The sequence below is a fragment of the Hemicordylus capensis genome, chromosome 2 (genome assembly GCF_027244095.1).
Source record: "Hemicordylus capensis ecotype Gifberg chromosome 2, rHemCap1.1.pri, whole genome shotgun sequence".
NCBI classification, from domain to species: Eukaryota; Metazoa; Chordata; class Lepidosauria; order Squamata; family Cordylidae; genus Hemicordylus; species Hemicordylus capensis.
In genome coordinates, this window is record NC_069658.1 from 261,654,456 (window position 1) to 261,681,114 (window position 26,659).

The following is a 26,659-nucleotide window of genomic DNA, read 5'->3' on the forward strand; positions in this document are numbered from 1 at the left end:
TGCTTTCCTGTTTTTGTGCCTTGCCTGACTTTTGTTCCACTTTTTGAGTTTCATTCAATTATTGCTTCTGTGTAAATTTATATATTTGCTGATTTTGGTTTTTAATTAATAACTTCTGCTATTGTTATTGCTGGCTGCCTGTCTGAGTTGTGTTCCTGAGGATTTAGTTTATATTATTGCTGCAATTGGATTCCTTGTGTTCTGATTTTGATTGTTAATTTGTTCCCCTCTGGCCCTGCTCCTAGCTCCCTCCCTCCCTCCCTCCCACCCAGAGAAGATTGTTTCCCTCCTGTGCTGCTGCCTGTTGAGTCTTGCATTCTTTGGATTTCTTCGTGGAATTAGGTTCTGGTTTTGGTTTTGCTCCCTGTGTGTGTCCCACCCACTCCCCCAGTCCCTCCCCCTGGTAGTTGTTACCCCCCCCCCCCCGCCCTGAGACTTTCTGGCTGGCCTTTGGTTTCCTTTTTTTTTACTTTGTGTATAGATTCTTTTGATTCAAATTTGATTGTTCCCCTGTGTGGCCCTCTGCTCCCAGCTTCCCCCTCCCTCCCCTCCAGAAACCCACTCCCCCCACTGCCACCTCCTCCTCCTCCACTCCTGCCCTGCCTGCCCCCTCCCACCCAGACTGAGTGTTGTTCCCCATCCTCCCTGGTGCTGCTGCTGCCTGTTGAGTCCTGTCTTAGTTACTTTGGTTTTTTGTGTGAAATCAATTAGCTTCTCTTGGTTCTGGTTTTGCTGTGTGTGTGTGTGTGTGTCCCATTCCTCCCTGCTGGTTGTTGTTGGTTCCTCCCCCCCCCCCCGACTTTCTGCCCATTGGTCCCAGGTTTTTTTTTTTTGGACTTTTTTTCATATTGTTTGGTTTGCTTTGATTTAGGGGTGTGCACGGAACTGGTCCGGCACTGGGGTGGGGGGTTCCAATTTAAAAAGGGGGAGCTTTACTCACCCCTTCCAGTTAAAAAGCGTACTTCTTGTAGTAATTGGGCGGCAGGGTGCCGCCCGCTTCAATCTCCGAGTCTGGCCGCGGGCTCCTCCTTGGTAGGCATAATCGGGCGGCAGGATCGCTCCAAGTCCCTGCCGCCCGCCCTCTTCATGCTAAGCAAGCCCCCCCCCCCGTCGGCTGGCGGCCGCCCCCTGTGCATATTAGGGGGTTCCCCCCTCCCCTCCGCCCCCTTCTTGCCAAATATCCCCCCCCTCCATTACAGGAGGACGGCAGGAGAACTCCCTGCCGTCCCCCTTCTCCTTTTCCGGCTGGGCTGCAAATGGTTCCTAGGAAGCCTTTCGCGCGCGTGCGCGAAAGGCTTCCTAGGAGCCATTTGCAGCCCAGCCGGCAAGGCAAGCGGACGGCAGGGAGTTCTCCCGCCGCCCGCTCGCTAAAGTTAACGTTAACTTTAGCGAGCGGGCGGCGGGAGAACTCCCTGCCGTCCGCTTGCCTTGCCGGCTGGGCTGCAAATGGCTCCTAGGAAGCCTTTCGCGCACGTGCGCGAAAGGCTTCCTAGGAACCATTTGCAGCCCAGCCGGAAAAGGAGAAGGGGGATGGCAGGGAGTTCTCCTGCCGTCCTCCTGTAATGGAGGGGGGGGATATTTGGCAAGAAGGGGGCGGAGGGGAGGGGGGAACCCCCTAATATGCACAGGGGGCGGCCGCCAGCCGACGGGGGGGGGGCTTGCTTAGCATGAAGAGGGCGGGCGGCAGGGACTTGGAGCGATCCTGCCGCCCGATTATGCCTACCAAGGAGGAGCCCGCGGCCAGACTCGGAGATTGAAGCGGGCGGCACCCTGCCGCCCAATTACTACAAGAAATACAGTTTTTTACTGGAAGGGGTGAGTAAAGCCCCCCCTGTTTTGAGTGTAACCCCCCACCCGAACCAAAACCACCCCGTGACCGGACCGGTCTGGAGGCCTTTAGAATGGCCTCCGAACCGATCCGTGCACATGACTACTTTGATTGATTCATTGATTGTTCCCCTCTCTGTGTGGCCCTCTGCTCTGCTCCCAGCTTCCCCCCTCCCTCCCCTCCAGAAACCCACTCCCCCCACTGCCACCTCCTCCTCCTCCACTCCTGCCCTGCCTGCCCCCTCCCACCCAGATTCATCCCCCTTTACGCACACTAATCCCCCCAAAACACACCCTGCCCTCTGGTCTCTCCCCCTCTTGCCCCCCAACTCCCTGCTACATACCCCAGACCCCCTGAAACACACTCCACCTCCCAAACACCCTCTGGTCTCTCCACCTCCCAAACACCCTCTGGTCTCTCCCCCTCTTGCCCCCCTGACTCCCCGCTACATACCCCAGACCCCCTGAAACACACTCCACCCCCCAAACACCCTCTGTTGGACTCTCCCCCTCTTGGGACCGTCACTGCTGCTGCTGCTGTCCTCCTCCCACACCCGAATCCCCCTCCCTGCTGCTACATTACAGCTCCTCCTCTCTTCTTCCTCTCTCTCTCTCTTTCTCTCTCCTCATCCCTTCACTTCTTCTTCCTCCCACAGCTGCAGCCACACAGTATCCTACCTCCGACCTCACCTGGAGGTCCCCGCCATCGGTTTTTTTTTCTTTTGAAAGTTGTTTTATTTCTGCTTGGGGGTGAGTTGAGCAACAACACATAAATAGTGTTGTCTCCTCACTTCTGCCCCTCCATCGTTGAACTACCCCGGTTGCCTGTGCCTTGTGCGGCTGCCCTGTTGTGTCCCAGCCCAGGGGGTTGGCTGGCGGCGGCGCATCCGTGACCAGCAGTGAGCGGCAGGAGAAGGACCGGAAGAAGAGGGGTTAGTGCGTGTGCAATTGTGCACCTTTTGTTGCCCCCTTTCTCTCCCTAGCTGGCGGTTTTAAATAGGGACACCCCTATCTTGAAATGCATTTGGGTGTGGGGAGGAGGGAGAGGAGATGTACCGTTGCAACTTGTGTCTTCATGCCCAATAAAGAAATTGCTGCTGTGTATTGCGTTGCATTGCATGCGTCTTGCAGGTGGTTTTTGAACAGGTGCATTCTTCCAGAGTATTTCCTTGCCTCTGGGGCAGTCTGAGTGGGGTCCTGGGCTCTGATGCTGCCACTACATGCTGGGCCCATGCCATGCCAGAGTGCTTCCTTGCCTCTGGGGCAGTCTGAGTGGGGTCAGGGGATCGGATGCTGCCACTACATGCTGGGCCAATGCCACGCCAGAGTGCTTCCTTGCCTCTGGGGCAGTCTGAGTGGGGTCCTGGGTTCTGATGCTGCCACTACATGCTGGGCCCATGCCACGCCAGAGTGCTTCCTTGCCTCTGGGGCAGTCTGAGTGGGGTCAGGGGATCGGATGCTGCCACTACATGCTGGGCCAATGCCACGCCAGAGTGCTTCCTTGCCTCTGGGGCAGTCTGAGTGGGGTCCTGGGCTCTGATGCTGCCACTACATGCTGGGCCAATACACACATATGATGATGATCATGATGTTCAATCCATGAGGCTGCCATCAAGTGTTTGCTGCTGCTTGCTGGCCATGGCATTGGGCAGGCAGAGTCACAGAGTGGGTGGGTTCAACCTCTGTGTAGGTGTGACTGGGTTCTGGCTTGGGTTGTGTGCAATTTAGAGTCACTAAATAGGCTGCATTGAGTTTGATGCTCCCCCCACAGGAGCATTACTTGAGAACCACCCCCCAGAACCCACACTTTGTGTTCCAGTTCACTAAATAAGGGTTTCCTCCTTTGATCTGCAGGTTCCCAAGCATTGACTGCGTCCCTCCCCCACCCCCGGTAGGTGCTGTGCCCTCCCCCCATCCACTCCCCCCCCCAAAAGTTAAAAACTTGCCACTCACACCACAACTACTCCACCCAACTGCCCGTGCCACCCTCCCACACCAGGGGTCCACCCTTTAACCCCCTATTTTTTAAAAAAACCCTCCCAGACCCATATCCCCAATTGGCTTGGTGGTAGACTCCCAAATTCTAAAAGGACACCCTCCCCCTCACTTCAATTGGCTTCCTCCCCATATCAAAAAGTCTTCCTTTCCCCCCAATTGGCTTCCTTTTTTGAAAACAAACTTCCCCCCCGCTGCCTCCAAATCGGCTGCCTTTTTTTTGGCCCCTAAGCCCCTCCAAATTATTTTTTTGACCCTGTCTGGCCTTCCTCCTAAAGTCTCCCTCCTTCTGACCTAGCAGCATGTCTGAGCGCCGTGTGGTAGGCAGGGCTCGCTCAAGGCTGGCAGGCAGAGGTGGGAGAGGCCAGGTGCGGGGTGCGCCTGCGGCACGGGGAGGGAGAGGATGCGGGGAGCCTGAGGACACCCCAGTTCTCCCCATTGGAGAATTCTTTGCTCCGGCCCCATCTTTGGTGCACAGGATTCAGTTCCCCACGCCTGCTGCCGCCAATCGCGGCAGAGGCAGAGGCACCGTTAGGGCTGTGGTGGGTCCCTCCTCGCCGGCGGCACCAGGTGCTGCTGAGCTACCGCCAGTTGTTGAGGTGGAGGAGACTGTGGAGTTGGAAGAGCAGGTAGAGGGCGGTGAGGACCGTGCGGCTGGCAGCGATGCAGCCAGGTTCTCCCTCCCTCTGGGGCCCCTTCCCCCTATCCTTTCGCAGCTCAGTGGGGCCCCCCCTCGTGAAGCCCGACACTCTGGTGGGGAGCGGTCTGGCAAGGTGGTGGAGGAGAGGCCTGCCTCTCCGATGCCAGTTCAGCCGGGCCCTTCCTCCGCTGTGGAGGGCAGAAGGGGCGGGTTGGGTGGCAGCAGTGGGCAGGCAGCGGCGGCCTCCCCCCCAGGACTGCAGCCACCCTGCGAGAAACGGCCTAGGACGGCACCCAGGGTGCAGGAGGCCAAGGGCAGTGGTGCATGGGTGCATTTTGAGGTCCCTCAAGATGCCCCATTCCATGCCCGCTGTGTCCACTGCAGGATGCTTGTCAGCCGTGGAAGGGACCCTGCGCACCTGGGTACGACGCCTATGTGGAGACACCTAGAGCGTCACCACCCAGGTCTCAGGGGACAGGCTGGCAGCGCTAGTGCGCCTTGTGCATCTGCCACTAGGGCGGGCAGCGGCAGTGTGCCAGCCAGCAGGCAGGCTACACTGCCCGTCCAGCGGTGGACGCAGTCCTCGGGCAGCCAGCGTATTGTTCGCGTGGACCATCATCACCTCACCCGCCTCATAGGGGAGATTATTTCCACCGATGACCAGCCGTTTCAGGTGGTCGAGAACAACGGCTTCCGCCGGATTCTCCAATACCTGGCTCCCGAATACGTCATCCCCTCAAGGACGACGTTCAGCCGGAACGTGGTCCCCTCCCTGTACCGCCGGTGCAGGGAGCTCGTGTCGGCCGAGCTGCGTGCAGCTCCGGCCGGGACAAGCGTGCATTTCACGACTGACCTCTGGACCAGTGTCAGTGGGATGCATGCTTCTTTCCTGGCCCTCACTGCCCACTGGTGGGGACCGGAGAGTGAGGGGACCTCCGCGGGCGATGCTTCCGGGTCCGGCGCGGCTCCCGCTGCACTACGGCACAGGTGGGCCGTCCTGCACGTGGAGACGATGGACACGAGGCACACCGCGGAGGAGGTGGCGGCCGTACTCGACCGCCAGATAGAGGAGTGGATTGGCGGGTGTCCACACCTCTCCCGCGGCTTCATTGTCACCGACAATGGAGCCAACGTTACCGCCGCTGTCGAGACAGTCATGGACTGTGTGAACATACTGTGTATGGCACACACGCTCCATCTGACCGTCAGGGACGCCCTTGGCCTTAAGGAGCTGAAGGCATCCCAGGAGAAGGGGGCCCGCCCCATCCCAGCTGCTGTTGCTGCCACGGCCACGCTTGTGGATAAGTCTCGCAAGCTGGCCGCCCACTTCCACCGCAGCGAGAAGTCCAGGAGACTGCTTCGCCAGAAGCAGGATGACCTTGGCCTTCCTCGCCATCTCATCCCTACGGATGTGGAGACGCGGTGGAACTCCACCTTCCTCCTGTTCCAGCGCCTGTTGGAGCAGGAGAGAGCCCTTGTCGCCCTGGCGAGGGATGAGTCCTTGGATGTCTGCGACTTCTCGAACGCAGAGTGGAAGCAGATGTCCGAGGCGGTGTCGGCACTCGAGCCCTTCCAGCTTGCCACGAAGGGCTTGTGTGGCGACACCACTCCCTTGAGCCAGGCGCTGCCCACAGCTGTTGGTCTCGAGAAGCTGATGGGTGGACTCCATATCTCTCTGACCACGCCAGAGGGTCGTGCTCTGGCTGGGAGGCTGAGGTCTGGGGTTGACAAGCGGCTCGTTGATGTGCTGGGAGACAGGGAGGAGTATGTCCTCGCTTGTCTCTGTCACCCAGCCCTCAAGGGCAATGCCGTGAGTGCCGACGAATTGCCCAGGTGGAAGGGCATCCTGGTCGAGAAGGTTAGGGAGGAGGAGGCCGCTAGGGCCCGCAGAGACCAGGGTGTTGGTAGTGGTGCGGGGGCAGCCCTCGCGGCCCAACCCGCACCCAGCAGCAGCATGGGCGGCCAGCCGGCGTCAGCTTCCCCTTCCCCTCCCTCTTCCCAGTCCAGCAGCGCGGCATCCCAGGCGGCGCCATCGCAGCAGCCACTTGCTACCGACTCGAGATCCGCCCAGTGGTTTCAGCGGTTCTGCTATGGCACCATGCCTGGTATGCGGGAGGCTCGACCTGCCAGGCCCCCCTCCAGTGCTGAACAATGCGTTGCGCAGTACTTGGAGGAGCCTGTGGAGGGAGATGGCGTGGACTGCGCACAGTTCTGGGCGAGCCGCCGCCAAGTCTGGCCGGACCTGGCGGTGGTGGCTGTGTGCCTCCTCTCCTGCCCCCCAACCAGTGTCCAGAGCGAGCGGGTGTTTTCACGTGCCGGGGACGTGGTGACACCCTCTCGCTCCCGCTTGGACCCTGGTCTGGTGGAGCAGCTGGTCTTCCTTAAGGTGAACCTCCCCCTGTTGGGCTACCCCAAGCTGGAGTTTGAGCTGGGCGAGTGATTACTGTGGGTTGCCCCATGGTTGGTCACCTGCCTGGCTCGACCTCTGTGCTTATCCCTACCCTCCCCCCTTCCACCTCTAGCTGAGCTGACGTGACAGATGCTGAGCCGTGCCAGCCAGTCGCAGCGTGTAGTGTGCCCACACAGAGATGCAGTTGTAGTAGTAGTTGTAGTGCTGCGACTGGCCAGATGTTTACAATGCCCACGCCCACCTAAAAAGAAACCCAATGCTGACCAGCACAGGCCCTTTATCTATCCACCTGTCAGCATTTGGGGACCTGGCGTAGGCACGGCACCCCCCCCCCCAAAGTAGCACAGCCCACGGAGTACTAGACTTAGCGGCAGCGGCGGGTATACGTTCTAAAATGCAGTGTAGATATGTAAATACTGTATGTAAATAAACATGTAAATAATTTTTTCTTTAAAAACCCCATGTTAAAATCAAGCCTCAAAATTATGCAAAAGAAAGAAAAAAAGGTGACAAAGGGAGAACAAAATGATGAATGCCAAATGAATTGATTTTATTGAAAATGTTGCCAGAAATCATGTGTGGGGTCTTGGTTTACATGGAGAAAATGATTGGATGATTTTTTCTAATGAAACGAATGAATTATTATCATCTTATGTTCATCTTGATTGTGGTCACTGTTGATGTTGGCTGATGGCAAAAAACCCAAAACCATCAGAATAGCAATGAACTGGCTGCCAACACAACATATTGATTGATAACTGTGCAGGGGGGGAATTGGGTATGTGTGTGTGTGTGTGTGGTGCAGGCTCAGTCTGTCTCTTCCTGTTGTGTGTCTGTCTGTCTGTCTGTGTGAATGGATGCCTAGCACTGTCTCTGTGTGTGGATGCTTCCTGTGTGTGGTGTGGTGTGTGTCTGTCTACATGTTTTTTCCTCCCCCCTCCAACTCCCTCCCCCCCATGCCTCCCTCCATCCCAGCCCTCTCATCCTCCCCCCTTCCTCTTCACCACCCTCCATCCTCCCTCCCTTCCAGCCCACCACCGCCTCACCTGCCCCCAACCCCGGTCTGGCAGATGATGAGAGTCTGGTCTCTCCCACCGAAGCACACACGTGAGCACGTGTGTGCACAAATATGTGGCTGAGCAACTCTGAGCCGGACCCTCCCCCCCTTCAATCCCCTCTACATCCCTCTCCCCCTCCCCTTTCCTCCCCCCTGCCTCCCTCCCTGCCTCCCTCCCTCCCCCCTCCTAGCTAGCAGTGCACACATACACAGTACACACACACAAAACACCTGTGGTGGCAAACACCACCAGCACACATGCACTCACACTGGTGCCACCACCTCTGCCTTGGGCCTCTGTGTCCTTGAGCAGATATGTGGTGGTGGACCAGAGAAGCATTTCTTTCCAGCAAGGCAAAAGGCATGCACTCACTGCACACGCACACACACACACGACACGAAGAGGTGAAAAGACGAGAAGAGGCAACTTCTAGAACCAGCAGCAGCAGGTGAGTGTCGTGTAATTGTGTTGCTTCCCAAGGCCACTGCCCATGCTCAATGCTCAGTCTGCTGAAACTAAAGAACTAGCCACAATCATCCTTCCTCACACGCAGCGCAGCGCAGCTCAGCTCAGCTCAGCTGCACAGCACACTGACTAACTATACACTACAGCTGGTGGTAGAAAAAACAGAAGTCTAGATTCTAGAAGATGTCCTGGTGGATTTTAAACTTTCAAATCTGTGCTAGGGTTGCCTCGCCGCCTCCTCCTCCTCCTGCTGCCTGTAATTGTGCCCTCTCCCCTTGCAGTTGCGCCGTCGTGATGGGTTGGTGATGTGCGTGCGCCGTCTACTTAGCTCTCTCCTCCTCATGTTGGCTGGGCTTGCCAGGCACTGGCTGGCAGCAGCTGTTGGCTGTGTGCTAGTCTCAGGCTGTGGCGCGCGTGACTGGACTGGGAATGTGATTGTAGCGGAAACACTGGTTGTGGTGGTAGCAGTAGTAGCTGTTGTTGTTGCTGGGCTGGTGGCTGCTGGCCTGTGCTGACTCTGCGCACTTGGTCTGGTCTGGTAATTTGGATGCAGATGTAGGGTGTGTGTGCATCATCCATGGGGAGCATCAGAGCAGAGCAGAGCAGGTTGGCTGGCTTCTGTCTGTCGGGCCTAGTCAGTGGCAGGCACTGAGTGAGGCGGTGGTTTCTTTGGGCATCACATCACCCATCATGCAGAGCAGCAGGTCTGCTGCTCTGCTGCTCCGCCTCCTGCTTCTTCTCTGTGTGTGCTGCTCTTGTGCTTAGTGTGCTTCTCCGCTGCTGCTGCTGTGCTGGCAGGCAGCACAGCAGTGGCCTTTTTGTTAGATCAGAGAGTGGGTGTTGTCTCTCTGAGTGTCCTCCTCTTACTTGCTTGGATAGGAGTGGTGGTAGTAGGTAGGCATTAAGATGGACTGACTAGGTGTTACGTGTTAGGGCGCCCAGAGAGAGGCGCCAAAAAGATGGGGTGGCAATTGTTGGGTTGCTCCTAGTATTATTGGTGAATTTTTGAAGAAATTTTTTTTTCCATTGGCTAGAATGTGGGTTTAGGGCTGCCCCAGACCCACCTCTGTGGGGTGGCAGCACTGCCAAAGTGGGTCCGGGGCCATGGCAAAAATGCCCTCAGTCCCTCCCAGCAATCCCCGTAGAGATAGGAGTGATGGTTCTGTTGTTTTTCTGAGGTGTTCTGAGTGTAGATTCTATGATAGCTAATGAGATTTCCAATGAGACACCATGAATCCACTCTCATTTGCTATCACAGAATCCACACTCACTCAGAACACCTCAGAAAAACAACAGAACCATCACTCCTATCTCTATGGGGATTGCTGGGAGGGACTGAGGGCATTTTTGCCATGGCCCCGGACCCACTTTGGGGGTGCTGCCACCCCACAGAGGTGGGTCGGGGGCAGCCCTAAACCCCCATTCTAGCCAATGGAAAAAAATTTTCTTCAAAAATTCACCAATAATACTAGGAGCCACCAATTGCCTTGGGATTTTTGGGGTGGAGGACATCCATGGGTGGCTACCACCCACCCCAGCTTTTTTGCCCCTAAGGGCTCCACATTGTGAGTTATGGGCAAAAATTAATTTTTTTTAAAAAAATTGTAAAAAATCAGAGGAAGGTCCAATCGACTTGAAATTTGGGTGGCAGGTAGAACACAATGTCCCCTTCAAAACCAGCCACTTTTTGTGATCCAAACCGGTTCGGTTCGGATCCTAACCGGTTCGAAACCGAACCGGACCGGGGGGTGGTCCGGCAAAACCAAAACCGAACCACCCCGGTCCGGTCCGGACCCGGTTCGGACCCGAACCAAACCGGGAGAACCGGTTTTATGCACATCCCTAGCCCCTATGGTGTTGAGATGCTCTTCAAGTTATTTTGGAATTGCACCTAGGGCACCAATTACCACCGGGATTATTTTGGTCTTTTTCTGCCACAGCCTTTCAATTTCAATTTGTAGATCTTTGTATTTTGTGATTTTTTCTATTTCTTTTTCTTCTATTCTGCTATCCCCTGGTATTGCTATGTCGATTATTTTAACTTGTTTTTCTTTCTTCTCGACTACAGTTATATCTGGTGTATTGTGTGGTAGATGTTTATCTGTTTGTAGACACATTTCTGCATTTTCATTTTCTACAACTTTTTCAGTTTTATGGTCCCACCAATTTTTGGCTACAGGTAGTTTGTATTTTTTGCAGATGTTCCAGTGTATCATCCCTGCTACCTTGTCATGCCTTTGTTTGTAGTCAGTTTGTGCGATCTTTTTACAACAGCTGATTAGGTGGTCCACTGTTTCTTCTGCTTCTTTACAAAAGCGGCACTTGCTGTTTGTTGTTGACTTTTCTACTTTTGCTCTTATTGCATTTGTTCTTAGTGCCTGTTCTTGTGCAGCCAGTATTAAACCCTCTGTTTCTTTCTTCAAGTTACCATTCTTAAGCCATTGCCAGGTCTTGGTGATGTCTGATTTTCCACTTATATTGTGCAAATATTGACCATGCAGTGGCTTATTTCTCCATTTTTCTGCTCAGTTCTTGACTTGTTCTTTCTTGTAGGCCTGCTTTGTTTGATTGGTGTTGAATAGTTTCTCATTATTGACCATTTTAAGTGCATCTTCTTTACTGTCCTTTATATATTCTTCAAGGCCTCTTTTCTCCTCCTCTACTGTTTGATGGACTTGCAGCATTCCTCATCCACCTGAGCTGCGAGGGAGGTAGAGCCTATCTACATCACTGTGGGCAGGGGCGTAACTATCATAGGGCAAGGGGAGACAGTTGTCTGGGGGCCCACTGCCTTGGGGGGCCCTCCAGTGGCAAGTCACATGACTGACTCCCCTAGCCGCTCACCTGCCCGGGCTTCCTTCAGTTGTATTCATCCTCCAAAATTGATGTGGGTGTTAAGACCTGAATCTACCAGAACCGCATCTCTTTCTCTAGTACCATTAGATGACTTGCATCATCCACAATTTACAAAACCTTTTAAAACATAATTTAGGATGAAGTTCTATTGTGGCACATAGCTGTGTTATATTACTTTGCTTTTTGTTACCACTATTCAGCCTCATTTAAGATTTCTTTACTTCAGGAGCTGAGCTTCAGGGGGGTGGGGGGGCATTTTAAAATCTTGTCTCTGGGCCCAGTTCAACCTTGCTACGCCCCTGACTGTGGGGGTGCAGAGCATGATTGATGGTCATTATTTTCCTGGTCTTACGATCTAGTGTCTCTAGCTCTGCCTGGGTCCAGTCTATTATTCCTGCAGTGTATCTGATAACAGGTATAGCCCAGGTGCTTATGGCGTGTATGGTGTTCCCGCCATTGAGTTTGGACTTTAAGATTTTTCTAACTCCTCCTCCTCCTCCTCCTCCTCCTCCTCCTATTATTATTATTATTATTATTATTATTATTATTATTATTATTTTACTTGGGAACATAATAAGGTGAAGGAAACATTATTCCCCCAGTTGCATGATATTGAACGGCAGGAACTGATGTCTTTGGCCAATAGGACTTGCTCCCCTTTACATTTACGTTTTGGGATTCTGCCACCTTGGGGAGATAAAGGTGTTAACTATTTAACAATGCTGCATTTTTCTAAATTTCGGATTTCATTTGCTTGGGCCCGGTTAAATGTGTTGCCCTCTTCTCTTTTGGAACAGAGGTTTGCTAAAGATCATCCTGTAACGTTTTTTTGCCCTTGTGGCGCTGGCCTCTTGGATACTGTCACCCATGTTTTGTTATATTGTTCTTTGTTTCGGGACGCCAGAGAAGAATTTATTTTCCCGCTGTTACTTAAATTTCCTGGAAGGTGTGAGCCTTTTAACACATATTATTGCCTCGCAGATTTAAGCTCTGAGATTACAAAAACTGTAGCTAATTTTTTTTATATAGCCATTAAGTTAAGGTCTCAATTAAGCGCTTAATTGTGGGAGCTGCTTATTGTTTTTAAGTAACTTATTATGAATGATTGTATTTTGTTTTATTGTGTTTTAGCATTGATTCTTGATTCTTGTATTGGACGTATTTGCTACCTCTATTCTTGCTGGCCAATGGCTGTAATAAAATTGATAATGATGATGATGATGATGACTAGGAAGTGGAGATTCCATATGCAGATAGGGAAGAGGAGCCGGTAGTGCAAGTGAGTGAGCAAGCAGCAGGGAGGGGGCAAGTGAGTGAGCAAGTGGTGGGGAGGAGGTGAGTGAGTGAGTGAGCAGGGTCCAGGAGTGAACAAGTGAGTAGTAGGGAGGGGGTGAGTGGGCAAGTGAGCAGCAAGCGGGGCGGAGCGAGTGTCAGGGAGGGGTGAGTGAGCAAGCAAGTGGCGGGGAGGGGGTGAGTGAACAGTGGGGAGAGGGTGGCTGATTGTTGGTGGCTGACACTGAACAATCAAGTGGGGCTGGGGTGGGGGTGGGGCAAGGAAAGCAACAAATTCCTAGAGCACAGATGCTCTGTGCGGGTCCAGCCAATAGCATAGAATAGAATATATTTACTGTTTACATATTTCAACATGTGCAGATATCAACCTGAATCCAAGCAAGATGGAGGTGCTCATTGTTGGGGTTTTTAGGATAGGTTAGAGTTTCCTGTACTGGACAGGTATACACTCTCCCAGAAAGAACAGGTGAGTAGCTTGGGATAGGGATGTGCACGGAACCGTGGCGGGGAGTCTCGAAGGTGGCAGGGGTATCTATCTATCTATCTATCTATCTATCTATCTATCTATCTATCTATCTATCTATCTATCATTCATTCCATTTCATTTCTATACCGCCCTTCCAAAGATGGCTCAGGGTGGTTTACACAGAGAAATAAATAATAATGCTTTGGTAGTAGTGCTTTAAGAGCGGGGGAGGGTACACTTACTCCTCCTGCCACTTCCCCCCCGCCGGCATCCGTTGTTTGAATAGCCCATCAGGGCGGCACATTGCCCCCGTTTTCCGGATATGACTGGAAGTCACTGACACACCTGCATGTGTCGGCATGGGCGCATGCGTGTGCAGGCCATTGGCAACTTCCGGTCCTATCCTGAAAATGGGGGCAATGGGGCGGCAGGAAGGTACGCTGCCTTCCCAATGGGCTATTCAAACAATGGACGCCGGTGGGGGGGAAGTGGCGGGAGGGGTAAGTGCACCCTCCCCCACTCTAAAAGCAAGACACTCTCTGCCCTTGAACCGGCGGAACCGCCTGTTCTTTGAACCGGTTTGGAGGCCCGAACTGGTTTCGAGTACATCCCTAGCTTGGAAGTGTTCTTGGACCCGGGTCTCACCCTGGTGTCTCAGGCTGAGGCTGTGGCCAGGAGCACCTTTTACCAGCTGCAACTGATTCAACAACCTTGCTCGTTTCTTAAGGAGAATGACCTGGAAATGGTTGTGTGTCCAGTGGGACTCTTACTCCCAAACTCCAGGGCCAGAGTCCAGGGCCTCCACATCCCCTGGGGTCCCCAAAACATTCTTCGTCTGTCCTGGGTGGTGTGGTCACCACTGGCCCGCACTGTACCGGGCAGCCTAGTGTGATTATGAACTGTTCCGAATGCTTTAGAAACAGAGGGAGGAGTAGGGAAAGAAATAAGTGGGATGGAAATATGTTAAGTTGCATGTTGAAATGTTTCTGCTTATGTATATTTGCATAAATATACCTGTTTATATTCTTACATTCTTGTGAGTTCAGTTGCTGTTTGTGTTGGAGATCCAGCTCCAGATGGCATCAACCTTTTGCACCAGTACCTCTAATAACCACTAGGGGCACTGGGAGTAGAGATAGATAGGGTCTCTTTCTTTTTTCTGTTTATCTCTGTCTCTATGACCCCTGTATTGATACAATGTACTCAGAAACTTCCTGAAAGTGACTTCCACCACCACCACCTCCTCCTTCTCAGAATGTTTTTAGCTCTCTCTCTGAGCACCATGCTTCTATAGGTCTCTCTCTGACCAACATGAAGCCAGTGGTTAGATATAGGTCTTTCCTATCATCATGGACTTCTGAATAAAGTAGATTAGTTTAATCTTTTATGAATTGGGTGCCAAAATTACCTAGGTGCGCCTCTGCTCCCCACCAGTTAATGACTTGTGGTGGCAAAATGGCTTGGGCCCTGGGTGTTTAAGAGAACGTCTTCTTCGTCATGAACTCCACCACTTATTGAGATCATCAGGAGAGGTCTGTCTGCAGTTGCCATCGGCTTGTCTGGTGGCTACTCGGGGTCGGGCCTTCTCCGTTGCTGCCCCGATGCTTTGGAACATGCTCCCTGCTGAAATAAGAGCCTCCCCATCTCTGACAATTTTAAAAAAATCTTTAAGGACACCTTTGTTCACTCAGGCTTTTAATTAAATACTGTTTTAATAGTTTTAATATTGTTTTAAAATATTGTGTTAAGGTTTTAAATGGTTGTAATGTTTTAACTTTTTGCTGTCATTTATTTTAACCAAGGTTTTAATTTCTTTGTTGTCATTTATCTGTTTTAACTAATGTTTTAACTTCTCTGTTTTTGTTGTAAACTACCCAGACACGTACGTTTTGGGTGGTATAAAAATATGTTGAATAACAATAAATAAATATGTTAAATAATAATAAAATGCACAATGGAGTGACACCAGAGCAACTAGAAAACCTCAAGAAAATCCTCCTGTAATTAAAAAAAATCTGTTTTATCCTTCACAAATGAAGGATAAAAGTGGAAACAACTTACTAAGGATTATGGCTGTGTTTAGATTTTATTTGTAATAGTTTCTCATACATTTTAATAGCTGTAAGTGGCATAGCTGAGATGGAGCAGGAGATGAATGCATGGATTAAGGCCCACCCAGGTGTCTGGGTCCTAGTGGTTGATCAGTGGCGGTGTGTGCGGTAAGGGCTGCCCAAGTATCTTGAGCATCTGAGGAGAAGTGGCAGTTGCAGGGAGAGGTGGAATGAAGGAAGGTGGGTTAGTTCTTGCTGCCCTTCTACACCCACCATCTGAGGTAACAGTCTCACCTTGCCTGTTGGAAGCGCCGTCCCTGGGTGACTGATGAATGGATGCCTCCCCTTTGGGCAGGGAATTAGAGAAAATGGCCATTTGCTTCTTTCCTATTCTGTGAAGCTTCTCCAAGATCCAAGGCAAGGCAGAGGAAGAAACGATAGCAGAGCAGACACCAAGTGTAATGCAGACCAAGCTGCTAAGACTTTAAAATTCTGTATTTCATTGCTACCCCTCCCTCCAAAGAGGTAGTCTATATGGTTATAGGTCAGACCTGCTCAACCTCGGCCCTCCTTCAGATGTTGGCCTACAATTCCCATAATCCCTAGCCATTGGCCACTGAGACTGGGGGTTATGGGAGCTGTAGTCCAAAAACAACTGCAGAGCATTTGAGCAGGCCTGTTATAGGTGTACAAGGAGATCATAACACAGTAACACAGGGGCAATTACAGGAAGCTGAGAACATCTTTCAGTCCAGCACTATCCATGGATGCCATATTCTTGGTTTTAAGCTAGAGAGGTTAAGGGCCAATGCAGAAATAACTGTGGTCTTCAGGCAGATCTATTGGTCTGCGGAAGATTCTGTCTGAGAAATGACTCTTCGCAATTCTGTGCTGAGGATTCTCCTTCTGCTTCTCTTTCCAGATTTCCAAGATGTTTGGGAATGTCTCCACTGGTGTCTGAAGAACACAAAACATTGGGTGTTAGCAGTAGCTCATACAGAAGTGGGACATTGCTCAGTTTTGCTGAAACTGAGCATTATGGAAGCCTTTCCCAGAATCCACTGACTTGTAGTGCCCCCATCTTCGGAGCAGAGGTGGGTGGCAGTAAGAGATGTGGTCTTTTCCGCACAGGGTGTTTTGCCCTGGACTTCCCTCCCTCTACACATTTTCCCAGACAGCAGGCTTTCCCACAGGTTTACTGCAAGGCTTTACTGCGTGTTTGAAGTTGTAAAAAAAAAAACACAACAGATGCAAAAAGTGGATTTTTTACTCCGTTTATAAATCGGGCTACACTCTAACACACAATGAAAACCCAAATCTTGTGTGAAGTGCTCCTTGATATCTTGAAGGGACTTTGGGGTAAATTTGGCTGATATGTAAACACACACTCTCCATTCTGGAGGAGCTGTGAACGAAAAGCTAGGTGTGAAAAAGGTCCAGATTCCATCCTTGATGGTTTTAAAGGAATACACTGCTATCCCAATATGTTTCATTGGGACTAGGGGCTTGCTGCTGCCACTTGAACCAATCTGTTAACCATTTAATCTGTGTTTAATTTTTGCTGTGTTTTATACTTATGTTTTAATATGGATACATAAGTAACTTTAGAAGTGTTCCAGTCTGCTAATTAATTAATTAATTAATTAATTAATTAATTAAAATGTGTCTAATTTAAATTTAGACAAGACTTGGTGGATAAGAACATGGCAGACTACAAGGGTGATAATAAGAACCAGCTGATCTGGCACAGAGCATCTGCGCCCCTAGTTCTCCCTGACTCTCTTCCCCATCTTCATTCCCCCCCCCTTCAGCCCCAGTCCGTTCTCTTCCCCCCCTTTCAGCTCCAGTCTATTCTCTCCCTCCCAGTCGGCTTTCCCTCACCGGCTGGCCTGGCCGGTGCTTTCCCTCCCTGCCTACTGGCAGTGCTTTCCCTCGCCGGCTGGTTTGGCTGGCACTTTCCCACCCCGTCTGCTGGCGCCATTTTCTCCCCTGGCACCATCGCTATCCAGGCAGCTGCTTGCGAACTCTTGCGAGAGCTTCCACACATGGGATTAGCCATGGGTACTCCTTGGAGAAATATATATAAAGATATGTTCTAGGATCCCCCCTTCCCTTTTTGTGGTTCGGAGCCAACCTGTTAGGAACATAGGGACATAGGAAGCTGCCATATACTGAGTCAGACCATTGGTCTATCTAGCTCAGCATTGTCTTTACAGACTGGCAGCGGCTTCTCCAAGGTTGCAGGCAGGAATCTCTCTCAGCCCTATCTTGGAGAAGCCAGGGAGGGAACTTGAAACCTTCTGCTCTTCCCAGAGCGGCTTCATCCCCTGAGGGGAATATCTTGCAGTGCTCACACATCAAGTCTCCCATTCAGATGCAAGAAGGGCAGACCCTGCTTAGCTATGGGGACAAGTCATGCTTGCTACCACAAGACCAGCTCTCCTCTCCTAGCACATGTTGTGCTTAGTTATTGCTTTTATTATTTTTATTTCCAAGTTAAATTATGGTTGTACATCACTTTGGAAGCTTTGATTAAAAGCAGCATATCCAGCATAGCAGCATAGGATTAGCCCTGGGGCCGTCTGCATACACATCAGGAGCACTGCCACTGAACCGTGGATGCTCCTGATGAACACCATGAAGCAGCATTATACTGAGTCCGATCCTTGGTCCATCCAGCTCAGGGCTGTCTACACTGACTGGCAGCTGAACCAGACTTAGGACGTTTCCAGCCTTATCTGGAGATGCTGCCAGGGATACCTCAGCAATTCCCACATTGTTACACTCAGGAAGAAAGATCAGGAACAATGGGATCCTTGCCGGTCCCTCCCAACAAACTTGTTAAATAGCAATGGTCAACTGGAATTTGCCTCCAGGATATGATTTTGGGTATAAGGAGTCCCAGTTTCGTGATCCAGCGTGCTCCCTTGTAGGCTTCACTTGGGACTCCATTGGGTGCTTCCCATGATCTATGTGCTTTCTTGGAGTTACCAGCAGCTTTTTGGATGGTTTACTGGTCTATCAGCCACCACGCAAGGTGGTGTTCAGTATTTTGTGCCATTTTTTCAGATTGGCCTTTTTGCCCAGCCTGATCCGCCCAGTCTTCTTCGCTACCACAGGAAGCTGGGGCAAGGAGGAAGCACCTCTACCGACTAACCTCTCCAAACTTTCTGCACCTGCTTTGGAATGAGGTTCATCGGTGGTCCCCAGATCCCTTCGCCCAGACGAGGTGATATGAACCTTTGCCCCTCCTTGGACCCAGAATCTATCTCTACCCCCTTTTCTAAAATCCATCCACCTCCTTCTCTAAAAACCTCTTTCTCTTGCCTGCCTGGAGGTTTTTCACACATGGCTTTATGCCTCACGGTAACTGAAGAGGGAATCTGCTTCACAGCAGATTTGCAAGATGTTTATTTCGGGGGCTTATTTTGACAGTTCACAGAGCTGTTGGCTCCTCCACGCACTCCCTGGCAGATCTTTTCCCTGTGTGTTTACACCTACCTGGTCCAGGTTTTACCTCCAACACAGAGGAAGCAGCAAGAGAGCTTTAAAAAAAAATAGTTTGACAGCTAAGAGCAAGAATGAGTTGCCAAGCAGCTGGATCAAACAGCACGATGCTTAGCCCTTGCCTCTGTGAGTGACTGCCTTCATCACATAATATTTACCCCCCCCCCCCCACCACACACCTCTAATGGGATCAGCCTAGACAACAAAGGGCTCAGGTCAGATCCATTCTGCATATCTCAAGCCTATGTAAAACATAGCAAGACACACAGTTTGTAGTCTGTGCTTGTGTTTAACTCAGGCATTTCTCCCTCCCCCTCCCTCAACAGAGTATCACCAATCTGCAACAACAACACCCCCCCACCCACCCCAACAGCACCCACCCACTTGCGTGGCCCCTTCAGGAGTTAAAAGGAACGCAGCCAGGAGAAGTTCTTCCCTGCCTTAGCAGGGAAGAGCCGCCCCTGGCTGGCACTGTGAACGCAGTGCCAGCCTTCGTTTAGTTCCTGAAGGGGCTATGCAGCCCCTGCTCGGGAGCTAAACTAGCACCCCCTGCAGAGAAGAGCCGCTCCTGGCTGCGCTGTTTGACTCCCTTAGTTTAGCCTTAGTTTAACTCCCGAAGGGGCTGCACGGCTAAACTCCACTCCTCAAGGCTCCATTCGGGAGCCAGACCATGCCCCCTGCGCCTGATGTCAGATGCGGGGGCATGGCTAGCTCTGTGTCTGATGTCAGGCGCGAGGGGCGGGATCAGCGGGGTGGCTGCGGCGGCTGCACACAGGCTGCCCGTGGTCCTGCTCCGCCGCTGCTGGACATAACTCGGGCTAAAACAGAATTTGCAGCCTCTATTCGGGGAAAATCAAAGTCCTGTCTATCCTGGTCCCTGATAGCCCTCAGGGAGGTTGGATTAAATCCAGCAAATATGTGGACTGCTACACTCCAATCAGTATTGGATTTGCAATAAAAACCCTGTGTGAAAAACCTCCTGGGAACTTACACAATTAGGACTCTGAGCTAAAATGCCTCATTGCAGTTAAACATATTTTTGATAGTAATAGTGCTTTAAGCACATATTTCTCTCCTTTGTACCCCTTCCTACAATAAATATCTTTTTATTTTGAAACTTAAAATCTTGTCTCAGTCTAATCATTCCTGAGTCCACACTTTGTGCAAATTTAAATGTAACACAAAAAATGTTCCTTTCTGAGCTAATTTCCCCCATGCAAGCCCAAAGGTAGATTTTGGGGTGTTTGCCAATCACCCCGGAGCAGTTTCATTAACGGTTTGGTCTATCTTAAAAAAACAAAATGACAATAAATAATAAAAGACCTTTTTATAGGATTTGGAAACAAAACAAAAGAGAAATTTTCCACTTTGAGTATATGCCTGCCACTTCAGCTTATGCAGTATCCCATCTTACATAAGGGAAATTGAGGGGCATAGTATTTCCCTGAGGTAGATAGTTAAGTGGAAGCTCCATGTGTCTGCCTCTTTTGTCTTTAAAAAGAAATAAAGGTGGATGAATGCGTCTACACTGAAGATGGGGAGTGCCTAGCCTTCAAAGAAAGAAAATAAATTGCAAAAGGTAAACAAAATGAAGAGGCATTGCAGCTGCAGGAGAAGGAAGGCAGGGGCGAGGGTGGGGGAAGTGTTTCTAATTATTATCCTTAGTTTTCTGATGGAGAGTTGGGAGGTCAGGTTTTTCGGGTTGCATGAGTGCAAATAAATCCATTTCTGAGAAAGCAGAATGGGCACTGAACTGGAAATTTGATGTCATGTTTTAAAATCTGACAGTGGTTGGAAACTACTATGGGCTGCCCAGAAATGACAGGGCAGAGAAAAGAAATTTAGGGCACAGTTCAGCCAAAATTAGTGTCCCACTGATGCCCACAAGAGCGTTAAGCACAAGCTTAATTTCTCCTCACTGAGAAAATAGAACTCAAAAATTTGTAAGTAGTAGTTAGCAGTAGTAATTTTGGTTTGATTGTGCCTGTAGTATTCTACCTATAGCTTTCCATGGCTCCCAATTCCCATAATACCTCTTGATATGAACCCCCAATTCCGCACAATCGTAATCCTGCCCCCCCTCTTTCCTCAATCCCCATTCTGAAAGACTGATAAAGACTGTGCAACCAAAGGATCAGAAAGGAAAAATGATGACTGTTTAGCAATTAGCATGTAACCACCAAGACCCAAGACCTGAGTTAAGGAAAAATGAAAACAACTTACCTGAACGTCTGGAAGTGCGGAAGACAAGAGGTTGAGTATGCTGATAGAATGAGAGGAGAATATCTAAAGAATGTCTGACGACCCAAGCCCAGACAGGTGGCATTGGAGTTGTCATAACTATATGTTTTGAGGGATGTGAGGACTAACCCCAAGAGCAGTCAAGGACTAAGAGGTGTATAAAACCAGAAGACTCCAGACCTAACTTTCAGAGGGCAGGTCCCGAAGATGCGTCTTCTCCTCTTCCAACACTGCAGGGTCTCCACACTCCAGAACTGTGCACCCCATCATCTCATCAAACCCTGGCATACCATTCAAGGTTTCCCTGCACCTTTGGAAATGAGCCTTACTTGCCTCCCTTCCTCTTGTCCCTTCCATGTTTCCCTTCCCCTGCTGGGTAACCTGCTTGTATTAGAGTTAGGCAAATTATCTTCGCTTGCCAGGACCTTAATAATGTACCTCCCCTTAAGTAAAATTCATAAAATATATTTCTATTCAACTATTTTGGTTCTTGTCTCTCTTCACACATCCATTGGTTAAGGTGTCCCACTGGTTTAATTAATTGCTCCCTTCTTAATTGCTAAGTCCTGTGGGTGCCCACGACAGGTTGGTGGCAGTCCAACCATGAGAGAGGGGTGGCAGAGCTTGGTGGCAGTCCAATCAGGACATGACCAATCAACCCAAATCCAACTGTGACAGAGAGGTGGCAATCCAATCATGACAGGTCGGTAACGGTCCAACTGGACACTCCTGCAGGAAGCAGCTATTTGGAAATTAAAAGAGCATAGAGGCAAAACCCCTTTTGGTGAGTAACAATCTCTCCATCTATACTCACCTCAGATTAACACCTCTCACAATTCTTCCTTCTCTGTTTTCTCTGTTGCAGAAGAGAGAGGCAAAGAAAATAAATTTACTACTGATTAGAACAAGATAACTAGAAACTAGACTTTTGTATCATGTGGTAACCAAAATCAAGAACTAGTTGCTAGACAGCATTACCTACCCATGTTAGCCACACCTAAGTATCCCAAACCCAGAAGGGAGGGAAACAAAACACAAAACAAAACAAAACACCCCATGAGTCCCTTCCACCAAAGTTGTGCATCTCCCCAAGCATTTCCGAGAGATGTCTTTCATGTCACATCCTCACAGAAACTGATTTCATTCAGATCCTATATTGAAGACTATCCTCAAGGCACTGCTCTTCATCCTTTATCTTCAGGTGCTTAAGATTCTAATCTAACCATAGCATGTCCATGTGGAACTCCCTCCCAGGAGAGATTAAATTAGCTCCCTTACTAGCAGCATTTCATTAGTGCCCCCAGACTTCTCTACGATTAACATTTTAATTTTTTGTGCTGTTCAGTGTTGTGACTGATTGTTTTCTTGTTGCTGCTTTCATGGGTGGCCCTTTCATGAGGCAGAGTGAGTCAGTTGCTGCAGGTGGTGTCAGATTATTGGGGCACCAGAAGGGAGGCCAGATGCCCCCTGCCATCATCGCCATCGGAGCAGTGCTCTGGACTGAACTGGCCCTTGTGAACTTTGCAAGGAGCGCCTCTCCTCACACTCCTTGCACAGTTTGCAAGAAAGAGGGGGAGGAGGAGAGGAGAGGAGGCTGCTGGCAACATTCCCTCCTCCCCACCTCCCATGCCATGTCACTTCCAAATATTACAAAGGTTAGAAATGAAAGGGGATTGGCCCCCACCAGGGGTGAGGGGCAGGGCAGTATTTGGTGCCTTGCCTCAGGTGCTGTGATACCCTGCTCCCCCACCAGATGTTTTTTAATATTTTACTGCTTAGGATGTATTGTGTTTTAATTGTGCTTCATTGATCATGAGCTGCTTTGGACTCCTCCACTGGAGAGACAAAGTGGAGTAGAAAAGTTTTTTAAAAATAAGTACAATGTGGGAAATGTCTAATGGGAAATGGCTTTAGGCTCGGCCGTCTCCACTTTCAGACCCTCAACTCACTTGGCTTTGATTCCTCTGACAAAAGCGTCTTCCAGAGACTGCACATTCGAGCAGGTGATGGCTTCTTCACTTGGGGTGGCTCTGTGCTGATACGAAAGAAGTTCAGTTCTGTGGTATTGTAGAGGGGCCATTTTGTTTTGCTCTCAGCAGAAGCAGTGGGATCTCTGTGCAGGAAGCAAAGAAACAATCAGGATCCAGGGTGTCAGACATTGTGTGAGGCACACAATACCATCGCCTGTATTGTCTTAATCTGAGGTAGATAGGAACAGAAACCCAAGGAAACTTTTTCGAGTTATCAGCAAAATTATTTCACCCATATTTATAATTAAGCTTAGAGGATATCAGGCAAGTTTTGGAAAAGTGGCAAGCTGCTTTTAACACTAAGCCTCTTCAGACGTTAGTGCCTGAAGCACCTGAAGTTCCTGATCAATGAAGTGGCAGCCATCACGCTTCCAGCATGTGCTTTTTTACACAAATGCCGCTGTAGCCATGAGCAGCAAGGTCCAGGGGGTGCTAAGGTAGGACTCTACGTGCTTTTAGTGCTGTAACTGTGAGCCCACTTCAGGAACTAACATCTAAAGAGCATTACTTACTGTCAACAATATATTCCAGAACTTGTGCCATGCCAGTGGTGCCGTTAACTAACATGGCTCCCATTTCTCTGACATACATAGGTGTAGATGAGGAAGTGAGGCTACTTAAAATTAAAAGAGCGGCCAAGGATGGATGCCATGGACTAACTTGCATCCATCTGTTTCCTGCAAGTAAAAACATTAATGGGAAGGGCCTGACTCTTGTGCGTTTTAGGACCAGAGCTGGTGAATGTCAAAAACAGGGTGATAGAAGGGGGGAGGAAGCAGTTGCCTTACCCACTTCTGGAAAATTCTGCCCAATACCGCATCACCCGGGGGATCAGTGCCAACTCCGCCTCTGTGTGATTTTCCTTGGTTCCCTTTATTAAGGTCAAAGTCCCAAAAACGTATGGGATCTCACTTCCATGTGTTGCCCCCATCCATTCAGGCCAAACTGCACCAGCACTGCGATGGGTGAAAGTATAAACGTACACAGGGCTCCTGGCCTCTGTCATTACTGTGGCAACCTCAGTCAAGGGGCACATGAAAAAGTAATCCCCACAGACTTGGGACATGGCCGAACGGTTCCGTGCTGGGCCCTCAGGTTCCACTTGGCTGTACCTCAGGGCTATGGTTTTGATGAAGTCATCTGTTGCATTGCGCACAGTCAGCTTTATCCCTTCCAACAGCTGCTCCCAGGTCAAAAGGCTATCATTGGATGTATTCAAGTAAGGACCTGCATATATGACAAAGAGTGATCCCTCATCAGAGGTGGCACCAATCATGATAGGTTTCCTTTGAAAATGTCCAGATTCCAGAAGCTTCTGTGGTTCATCCAAGAGAAAGTCTCCATCTGTGGTTGGTACAAAGGGCAGACTCAGAATTGTCTTGGGATCCACAACAGAGAACTGATGATTTACAAACTCTTCTGTTTCCTTTCCCTGCAGGCAACTCACTATGGCACTGTCCTCATGTTCAGCACAGCCCATCAGCTGAGCTAGAGTCCGGGCCCTCCTCTTGGCCTCCTCTGGGTTCACCCAAGCCCAGGGTGCATTGGCAGTTCCACTCTGCAGCACAGCACGGTCAAAAAGAGGCTGGCTCCCTGGTGAAAGGAGGTGGAAGCTGACGGATCCTCCTCCGGCACTCTCGCCAAAAATGGTCACTCGTGTGTGATCTCCTCCGAAGGCAGCTGCATTCTCCCTCACCCACCTCAAAGCCAACTGTTGGTCCAACAGGCCCATGTTTCCTGGGGCAGCTGGGGGCAATGAAAGGAAGCCTAGAGCTCCCAGGCGATAATTCATAGAGACCACAATGACCTTCTCAGTGGCAGCTAAAAATGCACCATCATACACAACTAGGGAGGCTGTGCCCATGAGGAACCCCCCTCCATATATCCAAACAAGGACAGCAGCTGGTGTGGTGGGACGGGGATGTGGCACCCAGACATTGAGGAAAAGACAGTCCTCTGAGCGGGGTGTGTTGGCGTTCCATATGTCAGAATCAGGAGAGACAGGAAGAACTATCTGGGGGCAGGAATTGCCAAAATTGGTGGCTTCCAAGGTATGGTTCCATGGCTTATGAGGAATCGGCTTCTGGAAGCGTAATTTCCCCAAAGGTGGCTCTGCATAGGGGATGCCTACAAAGGCTGTGACAGTGCCAGAGCCTGCTGGGAGGTGTTTTCCACGAACAGGACCGCTGCTGGTGACCACCACTGTGTCATTTTCAGTACAAGAGCTGAATCCCAGTAGTGAAAGGAGGCACAAGAACAAAGGCAGGAGATTTGTCATGGCGGCAGCTGAAAGGGAAATATCCTAGAATAAGTTGCAGGATATAAATAACAGGACATTTCCCCTTGCTGAACTGACCCTTGTTTTTGTGGGATAGCTAGTCCAAGAGTTAGAAGAAAAGAAACACATTTAAAGACCAGTTTGGAAATAGTTGTGGTAGGCCTCATGAGTGAGGTTATAGGAATAGATCTTATATCTCCTCCGAAGGCAGCTGCATTCTCCCTCACCTACCTCAAAGCCAACTGTTGGTCCAACAGGCCAACTTTTAGATTGTGAGGCCTTTGGGGACAGGGATCAATTTTGTTTATCTTAATTATTTGTTATTTCTCTGTGTGAACCACCCTGACCCATTTTTGGAAGGGTGGTATAGAAATCAATCAATCAATCAATCAATCAATCAGACAGACAGACAGACAGACAGACAGACAGACAAATAAATAAATAATATGTCTTTACTTTCAGATCCTTCAATTTTTCAGACTCCCAATTTCACCAGGCTTCCCTTACATTCTCTCTTGTATCTGATACAGACAGAAATCCTACTCACAGTACATCCACAGCTATTCCAGATCTCTCTAAAAGGAATATAAGATCCCTGCTGGTTCAGAAAAGAGGTCCACCTAGTTCAGCATCCTGTCTTACCAGTGGCCAGTTAGAGATCTCTGAGCCCTCACAAGCAAGGCAACAGTCCACTCCTACTATTTGTTCCCAGCATTTGGTATTCAGAAATATACTGTGTCTGAACATGGAGGCTCAGTTTAGTTATCATGCCTAATATCCATCAATAGACTCATCTTCCATGCATTTATGCCATTCATTTAAAAAACCATCTGAGCCAGTCATTGTTACCACATCTTAGCCCTATTCAGACACCATTTATTTATTTATTTAGCCTATTTCTATACCACCCCGGACTTGAATCTCTGAGCCGCTTGTGTGTTTGTTTTGCACTTATAGTCTGCCCTATATAAAATCTCTGGGCAGTTTACAACCAGGGGCGGAGCCACCATTGCGTGGGGTGTTTGTCTTTCAAAGAACCTGGGGCGCCATGCCTAGGGCTCACAACCGCCACCCCAGCCAGGCCCCCTGCATCTGACGTCAGACGCAAGGAGCGTAGCCATGTCTATGTGGCTCCGTTTTTGAGAAGCTTCAGCCAACACTGGTCCCCAGCCTGGCCAGGAATGCATCTCTCTGCCTTTGCAAATGCAGCCCCAGCTGGAATTTACTTGCAAAAAGGGCGTGTGGCCCTGTTTGTGAACATGTCTATGCCCCCTGTGTCTGAGGTCAGGTGCAGGATGTGTGGCTTGGCTGGTGGGGGCCAGTGGTGATGGGCTGGCAGGCTGGACAGGGGCTACTGGTGTTCTCGCTACTCCATTGTTTACAAGACAGACCACACAATAAAGCAATTAAACATTAAGACAAATAAAATCAAAAGCTTGGATGAATAAATGTGTTGAAAGCAACTTCTTAAACACTGCCAGGGATGGGGAAGGTCTTACTTCAATAGGGAGCACATTCCAAAGCCTCAGGGCGGCAACAGAG

The 26,659-nt window shown here is 50.0% G+C and overlaps 1 protein-coding gene across 2 annotated transcripts in view; it reads right to left on the bottom strand.

Annotated features, from left to right (window-relative positions):
* Positions 1-15,094: 15,094 nt before the first annotated feature.
* The window catches only part of LOC128343529 (cholinesterase-like), a 94,142-nt gene continuing 82,577 nt past the window's right edge, over positions 15,095-26,659 (bottom strand). For both annotated transcript variants that reach the window (XM_053292736.1, XM_053292737.1), the window contains exons 2-5: positions 23,628-25,125; positions 22,759-22,922; positions 21,624-21,665; positions 15,095-16,018 (exon numbers count right to left, since the gene is read on the bottom strand). In XM_053292736.1, coding sequence (XP_053148711.1) covers positions 21,640-21,665; positions 22,759-22,922; positions 23,628-25,125 — 1,688 coding nt within the window. In that variant the 3' untranslated portion in view covers positions 15,095-16,018; positions 21,624-21,639. The remainder of the gene's footprint in view (positions 16,019-21,623; positions 21,666-22,758; positions 22,923-23,627; positions 25,126-26,659) is intronic.